At 38.2% G+C, this 10,973-nt stretch overlaps 1 protein-coding gene across 1 annotated transcript in view; it reads left to right on the forward strand.

Moving 5' to 3' along the window:
• Positions 1-10,973, forward strand: part of lyst (lysosomal trafficking regulator) — a gene marked incomplete at its 5' end in the record, with an annotated part of 59,652 nt that overhangs the window by 19,495 nt on the left and 29,184 nt on the right. Inside the window, 10 exons of the mRNA XM_015036242.1 lie at positions 2,164-2,378; positions 2,463-2,529; positions 3,337-3,446; positions 4,908-5,271; positions 5,340-5,496; positions 7,014-7,187; positions 7,818-7,978; positions 8,593-8,783; positions 9,155-9,400; positions 10,233-10,406. Of these exons, the coding sequence (XP_014891728.1) occupies positions 2,164-2,378; positions 2,463-2,529; positions 3,337-3,446; positions 4,908-5,271; positions 5,340-5,496; positions 7,014-7,187; positions 7,818-7,978; positions 8,593-8,783; positions 9,155-9,400; positions 10,233-10,406 (1,859 nt within the window). The remainder of the gene's footprint in view (positions 1-2,163; positions 2,379-2,462; positions 2,530-3,336; positions 3,447-4,907; positions 5,272-5,339; positions 5,497-7,013; positions 7,188-7,817; positions 7,979-8,592; positions 8,784-9,154; positions 9,401-10,232; positions 10,407-10,973) is intronic.

Below are 10,973 nucleotides of genomic sequence, written 5' to 3' on the forward strand. Positions count from 1 at the left end.
TTATAGTGCGGAAAATACGGTATTTGCACAGATGTGAGATCAAAGCGGCTCGCTGTCTAGAAAAACCATTGGTGAAGTCTGAGATTCTTCAAAAGCTTAAAAGTTTGTATGGAGCCTTTTTCTCTTAATGAGACGTTCATACTTCACATGTTGAGCGTAGAGCAAATTTACTGCAACTCAAAACATCTTCTCCTCATCAGCTGTTGAATTTTTAAATTAGTTTGAAATTTTAACAACAGTTTCTAACTTAGGAGATTTTTGGTTTTTGACTTTGTTTTCTCAGAAGCTTCGCTGCTGATTCGACTTCATTTTGAAAAGATTTACTTAAATTAAGGGTTCGATTTTCCAAACATTTTCTGTTTAATTTTTTTAGACATTTTTTTTAGCAGGAGTTCCAACAAATTCTCTGTTTGCCGCATGAATCGATTTAATATTTTCTTTTCTTAGCTTCTTTTGTGCTGCAAAGTGTTGCATCAGTTGTGCAGCATTTTTTTTTACACAACCTCACTTGAAAGCACCAATAACTTACCCAGTATAACCAGCATCTCAGATAAAGTAAAAAGAATAAACACATGGAAATGGACGGAGAATGAGGCGTTTTGATTAAAGAGCGTGCAGGTGACAGACGTGTTAGAACGTGATTTTTACTCGTCTGTCACCGCATTTTATCAGAATGTAAATGTTATCTAATTTTAATGATACAGTTCTTAAAAAAACAGTGTCAGACCTTCAGGGGTTTGGGTTAAACTGCTGACAGAAATATGTTGTTCACAACTTAGTCTTCCATTTTTTTTTTATTTTTTTTTTAATATTCTGTTTTAAATTGAACAATTCTCCGTTTTTGAAAATAACATTTTTGGAACATTGGGATTTTTTCCCCCCACCAATGTATTCACGTATTTATGTTCCATAGTTCAGTGATGTCAGCACGCCCAGGGCGGCCATCTTGTTTGGCAGTGACGTTTTACATTTTCTATTTTTTTTGGACTTTGAATTCAAGTTTTTTTTTCTCTGCTACATTTTTAGAGAAAAAAGTCATAATATTCACACAGCAATTGGGTCAAAATAATATGAGAAAAAGTTGTGATATTACCATAAAAATATATCTTGTAATATTAAAATAATACATTTTATGGGAACTCCAACACAAAAAAGCAAAAAAATAAAATTAAAAATGTTGAGAGTCTTGTGAAGTTATACTTTAGTAGAAGTTTTACAGATAATACTTAATATTTTATAGAAATACTTGACATGTCAACTTCAAATTATTATCTGTAGCAGGAGATTGAAACAATTGTGCAAACAACTGTTTACTTTGAAGAATGAACAAAATGAACTGGTCACATCAAATCTGTTATATCAAAGCTTTTTCCTCATTAAAATGACTATTTTTCTCATTTTCAAACATTCTTTCTATAAAATTGCATCTTTATTCTGCTAATATTATGACTCTATGCCCGTAATCTGGCACTAACATGACATCATCCAACTCACAGAAGGGATGTCTGAAGCAAAAGCCACATTTTGAAAATATTTTATGTCATTTATTTCTTATTTTAGAAAAGAAAGTGAGAACAAATTTATTAAAACCGGACATGATAATTTTTTAGCCATATTTCGCAGCCCTAGTTTGTCTCCAACCTTAACTTTGCACGCAAGCATGCATCACGAATATCTAGAAAAAAGCTTTACTGTCTTAAATTTTCTGCTCTGAACAGAGAAATATTGGGGTTGTTTACATTCCAATACGTTACAACCATTACTCTCTACTTTATGCATTCTTCAGGGAAAACTGCCAGACCTTACTGTAAATATACAGAAGACAGTATTTATGTGTTTATGAGCTAACAGTGCAGATGTGCGCAGGGGAACGAGCAGCTTCATTAATAAAAGGAGCTTCCAGGCGCCGTGTGAGAGGCTGCAGGGCTGCAATCCTGTAAATCATGAAGGGAAACCCATACTGCTCCAAGGCTGAGCGCAGACCTCCGGCTAGTTCATTTCCATGAGATTCCTCCAACATCAGTGGTTGAGAATGGATAAAGTCTGGAGGCTATTCGTGTTAATGGTGTTAGCTAGTCTGTAGGGCCAATTAATAATCTGTTGGATTGTGTTTTTTTAATTTTTTTATTTTAATCTTTCCCTGCTGACTGGACGTTTTCTCAGTAGGGAAGGTGGAGCCTGCAGGATTGAGTGAGTTTGCGGCAGCGGCGGAGGATGGGCCGGAGCGGGGCGTGCTGCTGTTCCCGGAGATATGCACCATGGAGTTACGGCTTCTTGCCTCCGGCTCGCCGGACCTGGAGGTTCTCGGTCACGTGTTTCACAGCCTGCTGGGCGCCGTGCATGCCAACCGCCGCAACGCGGCCTTGCTCTACGACCAGGTCAGACTGAATACCTCTTCCTCTTTGTGCTGGTGTTCGCTGCCTCGCAGGTTTGACGTAACCCTTCACTTTGGTTTCTCACAGGGAGGAGTCAAAACCATCCTTTGTAGTTTTCACAACATCCTCAGCCAAACAGACCTCTCCTTTAAAGGTTTGTCATTTATTTTATCCAGAAAAACATGTTTAAAGTTCATATTTTTACAGACATGACATTTTAACTTGACCCCCAGTGTTCAAGCATAATATTTTGCTTAGATACTTGGCTAAATCTGTACCCAGTTAGGTTCTCAGAGTTGGACTTATTTTGCAATTTCTATTGTTTATTTAAGATTTACTTCAGTGTCTGTTATTTCTCCTTCATAACCACCCATTGCAAAAGTATTCATACTTTGTCACATCACCACAGAATGACCTAGTCAAAGTCTAGACCTCCTGTAAATCAAATTTACAATCTGTGGCAAGAGTTAAAGATGTACATTAGCAGACTCTCCATCTCAGTGTTTGTATGGGTGCTTTTGTTGAAAATGCTTCAATTTAGAAAGAACTTCATTTCTGTATAAAATACTTGAAAGTTCTTGATATTTGTGATGAAGTGCAATCTAATATTTGATTAAAAGTTTTCAGTGGGGTTCAGTGCAGGGGGCTCTTCATTTTTCCACAGCTGTATTTCCTGCCTCACTTTTCAGATCTTTATTTGTTAAAACAAAGTGAGAACCATCTGTCTGTGTCCTTCCACTTTATGGTAAGGCTCTACACTGTGTTGGTTTACCACATGAAACAGCAATAAAATATACAGAAGTTTGTGGTCGCAGCCGGACGTGATGTGAAAAACTTACAGAGGTGTAAATAATTTTGCAAGTCAAGTTTGACAATAAAACCGACACGATTAAGTGCTCATGTCTTGGCAGATTGAATTGAAACTGTTTATATATTCCTGTTCTTTATCGCCGGTGTTTAGATTGCCAGACGGTGCTGGTGGAGCTGCTGGTTGCCATGGTGAGCCAGCGCATTACGGCAGAGGAGCTGGCCCTATTGATCCGCCTCTTCCTGGAGAAAACCCCACCTACAGTAAATACCGCTCCGTCACTCAGCACTCTACTATTTGCTTACGTGCGGCCAGCTTGTGATCACAGTCTGCGAGTTTGAGTTTATTAATATAAACTAGAGTTTCTGCGTAAGACGCGCGTCCTGTCACTCTTCCTTCGCACTTCATGGTTCTTTGAAATTCATCAACACATACTAGGCACTGGAGCCCTCTTCACATCACACAGTTAACACCAAAGTGTGCAGAAGAGATGTGATGCTGCAGCTCATTAGCACAAGTATGTGTGGTTGGTAGCCTGCAGGAGAGAGCTGTTCTTAGCCTCAGTTCGAGTGAAACGTTTATTTGTACCAACAAGAGAATATTCTCAGTGCTTCTTACATTATTAAGTTACGTCAAATGGAGGTTTATAAACCAAAAATCAATCTGAATGATTAATCTTTTTTCCTATTTTTAAAACGACCCTCGCATATTTCAAGAATTAGAATGTTTTAAGATTAATACTAACATACTTTTAATCATTAATTTTAAAAAAAGCATTATAAAACAACAGCTAATGAACAATTAAATCAGAATCACTTTTTTGCCATTGCTAGTAAACAAGGTCACAGACTAGGAGATTGATCTGATGCAATGGTGCATATGCTACAAAAAAAAAATAAAGTTTTATGTTTAAGCTTCAGGGACAGACCATCCAATCAGAGGAGGCATAAAAACTATGTCACTGTGTGGAGATGATTTAAACATGGATTAAAGGGAGAGTATTATGTAAAATCTATTTTTTTAGCACCCCTCCCATGTTTCTTACTGTCAGAGCTCCTCTAGACTAGCAGCAGCAGGAATTAGCGAACACATGAGCCTGCTGAGCTCATCTTACAAACTACTTCTCAGTCCAGCGCTCCTCAGAACGGTTTCAAATGACAATGAGGAGAAACGTTGTTGTGAAGGCGACATGTGAGAAGAGTAGGAGCTTCTTAAAGAGGCCGAGACCAATTTCAAAGTGTAAAATATCTTTTAAGTAATTTTTCACATCTGCAGCATTTTTATAACAATTGAAGGTAACATAGTTACTTGACTGTGCTATAAAGAGGCACTGTGTGCCTGAAAAATACATAATACCACCCCTTTAAGAAGTTTTTTTTTTACTAGGGAACAACAGTGTCAACAATTTAGTACTCTGCCAAAATGACTGTGGTGGCTTTTTGATTATTATATTATTCTACTGAATAAAATGACAGGTTCTAGGTGACAAACAAGCAAAAGATCAAATCTTTTTTGAGTGTAACAGCCTTTAAAGTTACAAAAATATTAATATTCAGAGATGCCTGGGTGTCGCCTGTGTGAAATAGCTTATTTTAGCAAGACCTAAGAGTCTGGAATTTGCATTTTAAAGTGGCCTGGAGCAAAGAAGCTAATAAAGATAAAAGGTCAAATCTGAGATGTTTGTGTGCTCTCATCCCAACCTTTTTAATTTTCTTTGTTTACAGGCTATATTACTGAAGGGTATTCTACAAATTGTCGAAGCCAACATGGACATGGAGCCTCTTCACTTCCTGACATTTCCAGTACTCCACGGGGTTTCAACACCCGGAGGCTCATCGCCTGGCTCCAGGCAGAGCAGCGCCGCCGGAGGCAAAGCCGTCAGCCTGGTCTGGAAGGGGAAACTTTCTCCTGGTCGCAGGGAGGGGGAACCAGAGTACCGACCGAGCCACCTCTGGTCTTCCCCCTGGCACACGGCCCCTCTCCACCTACCTCTCGTGGGACAGAACTGCTGGCCCCACATGGCCCCCGGTTTCAGTGCCTCGATGTGGCTGAGGGTGACAGAGCTGGAGGAGAAGAGCGACGACAAAGGTTGGAATTCTTTACTGCTTGATCTACTTGAAAGATGGACAGTTTCTAAGATTTGCTTTATTTTCCAGAAGAAAGCGTCCGTCCTGCATCTGAGATCCATCATGCTTCACCTCAGACTGGAGCAAAGTCAGCAGAAGAAAACCTCGTTCATGTTCTCTCCATGGGCTCCAAGGCGCTGATGCTTCAAGTGTGGGCAGACTTCTCCAAAGGCTCTCTCACTTTCAGGTGAGGATGAAGTTTGTATGTGCAGAATAAGTTGCTATTTCTACTTTTTATCATTATTGATTCCCAAATTTTAGAAGACAATTTATCATAATGCCAAATTTAATGCTGGCATTTGGGCCTCTACTGCCTCTAAAAACTGCCCAAGTGCTTAAAGAAAACCATCCAGCTGTTTTTTGGCAATAGGTTATCTAGCAACCCCAGCAGAGTTCTGCTGGTCACTTAGCAACAAAAGCAGAGTTCCAGAACGTTTGGTCAGCTGGTTTTACTACTGTATGCGATGTACAATGGCTGCTGGAAAAACAAAGTGTTTTATTGTTGACTTATCATCCAGAAACCACCTGCTGTACTCTTGTTGCTTGTGCAGGAGGCTCTACTAATGCTTTCCGAAGCTGTACAGTTGCACATTTACACATCTGTTTCCAGCCATTGTCATGTGTGAGTGTAAACGTTGAGTTTGGGGGGCGTGGCCAGCAGCAGCTAATTTCGATTTAAATGACAAGAGGCCCTAAAGCAGCTGAAAGGAGTTCAAGATAAACAGAACTGACCAGACTAAAATCTAATTATCCAAGAATGATTTTGTGAAAAAAATTTAATGAATATGTTTTGTATAGGCCATGGAGCCCAGGACCCTCTTGAATATGAGATCTGGATCCCAACGGGGTTTACCTGGTTAAATAAAGGAAATATAAATATAAATAAATGTATTCCAACCTGTTCAAGGAAGCATAATATGTCACCTTTAGGGAGAAAAATACACATTTGCATCATGATAAATAAAACTATTACAATAAGAGAAAGATTGCAATGTTTGGAATAGAAAGTAGAATGATGTAAAAGAAAGAGGAAAGAAAGTAAGTACTATGAAATACAAAAAATAAATAAAAAAGTAAACATAATATTAAATGATAAATTTTATCTACTATAACAGAGTGCATTATCAGGTTATTTTTATTAAATTTGGTCTCTAAAACTAAGATAAAATCTTCTGAATTTCAGATAGTCTACACAATGTTGCCACCATCATTTAAATGGTTCAGTCTTGTGTTTGAGACAGGCTTTTATTTATTTTATACATGTCAAATGTTATATTCATGCAGTGATATAAGGTTTGTTTCTCATGCTATAGCCATTTTTATGTTTCTTGCTCTTAATAGATATTAAATGTTTGTTCGTTTTTGAAACTTTTTGGGATATATCACCAAAGAAACATAAGTTGGTTTCTTGAAAATATTTTGTTCGGTATTATTTATCTCTTTCCATTAATCTTTAATGATTGAACCGTCCCAAAAAACATAATGTTTTACATTTTAATTTCCGCATTTTCTCAACAAGTATCTTAGTGCCATTTCCGAGGATGGGTTATAAAGAATCTTATGAGCTTTTTTCCATCCAAATTCTTGCTATTGTAGTGATTTATTATATCTCCACTGGTATCTCCATCCAGGCTGCTACTATTTCTGAGGTGTCCTGTTGCTAGGATCTAAACTTCCAGGCATTGTAATACTTTGCTCTCTCAGGATTTGCATAGACCCGAACGACGACATAAAAGCCGGGCTGCTGGCGCAGGCCGAGTCAGGCGAGGGATTGTTCAGACGAGGGCAGTGGCAGCACCTCGGCCTCACGTACAGCCAGCAGCCAGAGGGCAAAAAGAACGTCCACGGCCACGTTGTCGTGTGGGTTTGTGGCATCTGGTAAGAAAACCTATCGGAAATATGCAGTGTTTTGGCTAAACAATCAATCAGATTAATCCTGGTGATTATTGAAATACTGGTCAACTGATTAAGGAATTGATTCATTGTTAACTGGAGCTGAAAAAATAACAGTCAGAGCTCTGATTAAACCAAAACTGTATTAAAAAGATACACATTCTGAATTAAAAGGGGAAAAAAAACACATTTGTCTCTAAATATGTTCTACCCAAAACTACTTAATGTCCTTTTAAGCATTTTTTATTGTCAAATTATTAATCAAATAATGCAAAAAATAATCAACAGCTCAGCCAAAGCAATGTATTGTTAATTCAAGGAGAATGGGCTGAGCTTTTCGCTTTTTTTTAACTCCATATGCATCCTTTGCTACAAATGACAGGCGTACACTTAAAAGATTATTTGATGTTGCATTTTAAGCAATAAAATGTTTATTTTACTTAATTCCCTATTTACGTTTTTATGTATTTGAAATATTACATAAAATAGACTTAAGTGATGCTGGATTTATCCGATTAATCATTAAAATGATGGATTACTAAAGTAATTGTTAGTTGTAGCCATACTTCTGTCACTTCCTAAATATTAAAGTTGCTTTTTTATTTGTTTACTAAGGAAATGTGAGGTTTCTCTGGACTACACTCTCCCTCGCAAGTCCAGTTTATCATCTGACAGCAACAAAACCTTCTGCATGTTGGGCCATTGCACGGTGTCGTCAGAGGAGCTGGGGAAGGACGCGGGACGCTGGAGCATGGGCACTGTGCTTCTCTTTAATGGTAGGACTTTACAGCGCCTTCCCTCTAACGGGGATTGAGCTCTTTAAGAATATCAACCCCGTGTTATCAACTCTCAGCCCTTCACTGGAAACTTCAAGTGTTTTTTTCCTCGCTAATTCAGGAACAGATGGATTAACACTGAGATTAAATTAAACACAGGTTGATATTCAAGGTTTTTATTTTGACATGGACCTTTTCCTCATCACAATTATACACTATTTTGGGTTGATCTATCAAAAACAATCCCAAGAAAATACATAAAAGTTTGTTTTTGTAATTTCATTGAGGCGTCATATCTCAATGAAATTATATACCCATAAATTATTACATGTCCTAATCCATAAACTCTTTAAACTTCATCACTTTAAAGTCGGACCTCAGTGCTGCTCTCTAGTGTTAGAGTCAGGATTTACGTTAAAGAACGAGACTGAATTCGCCTAAAAACTGATGTTTTTATGCAAACTCTACCTCTCCAGCATTGGTTGAATTAAGTTTGGGAAGCACTTTCTTTGTGGGAAAAATAATAAGCAAGATCTTAAAAACATAAGGTGTACCTGATTTCCAAAAACAGAGATAGAGACTCACTCTTTTTGTCGTGTACTTGCCTGTGTCAGGGGCGAGGATAGGATCTGAGGAGGCCTTCTTCCTCTACTCCAGTGGACCGGACCTCACGTCAATCATGCCCTGCAAATACGGCAAGTCGAGTGGCTCAATCTCCAAGTTTGTCTCTCAGGAAGGCCTCAGGTGTGAACACGTCAGAGAGATCCTGATGAAGAACAAGGACATTGACACAGCAGCACTGGTTGTAAGTAAAACATTTGGTGACGCATAGTGTGTTCAATGCTTTTATTCATGCCAGATATAAAAGCATCTTTTTCAAGAAGTGCTGGTGAAATGTTTCCTTTTGATTTTCTGAGATCAGTAATAACACACGACAGGAAGTCATTTTCACCCGCATGGAAAAAATGATTACAGTTACGCTGCAGCTATTTAAGTGAGACTGAACATTAAATATTAATAGATTAGTTAATAGCTGTGCAGATTGTTATGGCAAGTGTAAATGCTCCCTTAGCTGACTTTGTAGTTGGGATCTTAACTAATACAAAGCAGATCAAATGTCAGAAATTACCACAAACAGAAGAGATAATTGTGATGGTATTTTCTGTTTCTTTACAGGAGAGCTTGGCGATAGTTTACGCCCCCAGCAGTCCAAGAGTCTACACCATATACGAGCCTGTGATCAGGCTAAAAGGTCAGGCCAAGACGGTCGTCACCCAGCGGCCCTTCAGCTCCAAAGAGGTGCAGAGCATCTCACTGGATGGAAACGCCTTTAGATCTCTGCTTCCCTCTGAAACCCACGGCCTGCAGAGCGTCCTGCATAAGATCGGAGGGACGGGGAACTTTGTTTTCCTTTTTGCACAGGTCGAGCATCTAATTTATATACATGCAAATACATGAATTAATAACTTAATGTGTTTTAAATTAAGAATTTTATTATTACCCATTCATCGCTGGTGTCCAAAGGGATTTTTGGGGACTTTTGCAGTTCAAGAATGGAGCAAATTTGGCTTTTCAACAGATGGTGCAGATTATTGACATTATTGTAAAAAAAACAAAACAAAAAAAACAATGCAGCCTTGCTTCTGTCGGACTCCCCAGGGTAAATATGTCTAAATACAGAAATGATTTTCAAAGTAACTTTTGTTATATTTTAAAAGTTTTTATTTATTTCTTTGGAGAATAGTCTTAAAACTATTTTTCAGACCTACAAAATAGGAAACATTTCACCCAAAAAGTAAGAAAAAACATGTTCAATGTGTAGTTTTTGCTGAGAAGGTAAAGATAAAATAATTCACAATTAAATTATTTAGTATTTTAATTTTAACCTAACATTTTTTTTCTTCAAAAAGTGTGAACACCGCTGCAGTTATGTATTTGTTCTGCCTATTTATCTTTTTGCATGGTTATTGAACAAAATAAGCAAATAATTTGAATTAGGATGGCAATTTTTCAGAGAAATGTATTAAAATATGTTTTCTGCATTAAACTTATGTTGCAGAGCAACTGGATATTAATTTTATTCTGACAATTTGAATCCATCATCCCGGTTTGCTTCTGTTATAGTGTGAAAACATTGTCTGTGTTTTAGCTTGTTATATTTTTGTGCATACTTTTTGTTCAAAGTCTAATGTGACCTGGATTTTTTTTTCTGTTTTCTTTCCTCTCCCTTGTCTCTGGGCTTTGCATCGTCCAGACGGTGGAGCTGAGTGACTGCGAGAAGACCCAGGCTCTGGCCCTGCGAGTGCTACTGACTCTCTGCAAGCACAACCAACACCGCATCCATGAAATGGACTGTTACCATGGTTACTCCATGATCCATCAGGTCCTCATCAAGTCCAAATGCATCGTAGGATATCATATGCTGAAAGTGAGTCACACCTTGAACCCCTTACTGTCCCTGTTCCTCTGTGCTGCATCTCTTTTTTTTTTGTTTTGTTTTTTGGAGGGGTGGGGGGTTGTGAATCTGATCCGGTGCGACAGAGCGGTTCCTCTCTGAGCCGGTGTCAGTGGCCCCGCTGTTACTTGACCCTCTGGCTGTGTTTGTAACAGAGCCGTGCTGAAACCGACTCCGTCTGGTTTGATGGGACACTGACATCCGCAGCTCCTCTGATTGCACATCTCTCTTTAGGGTTTATACATCCTCACATCCTTTATTGTGTGTTGATTAGCGATGCTACGTTCTCGTAATTATTCCAGTTTGAAAGGAAACATGCTGCACTACTGATACGATTTATTCTCACCGTTTTCAAGCTGAAAATGAAATCTCTTTTATATCTTTTTATTCAACCCTTCAGCCTCATCATACGGTTTAATTAGTAGTGGGCAGAGGAGAGTAAAGTACTGACACATTTTAACTCGAGTAAAAAAAAAATACTCAAGTATTTAATAAAAATGCTAATCAAGTAACTGATCAGATAATCAATAATTTAATGTG

The sequence above is a fragment of the Poecilia latipinna genome, unplaced genomic scaffold (assembly GCF_001443285.1).
Source record: "Poecilia latipinna isolate Pla-1442-1.1 unplaced genomic scaffold, P_latipinna-1.0 Scaffold362, whole genome shotgun sequence".
NCBI classification, from domain to species: domain Eukaryota; kingdom Metazoa; phylum Chordata; class Actinopteri; order Cyprinodontiformes; family Poeciliidae; genus Poecilia; species Poecilia latipinna.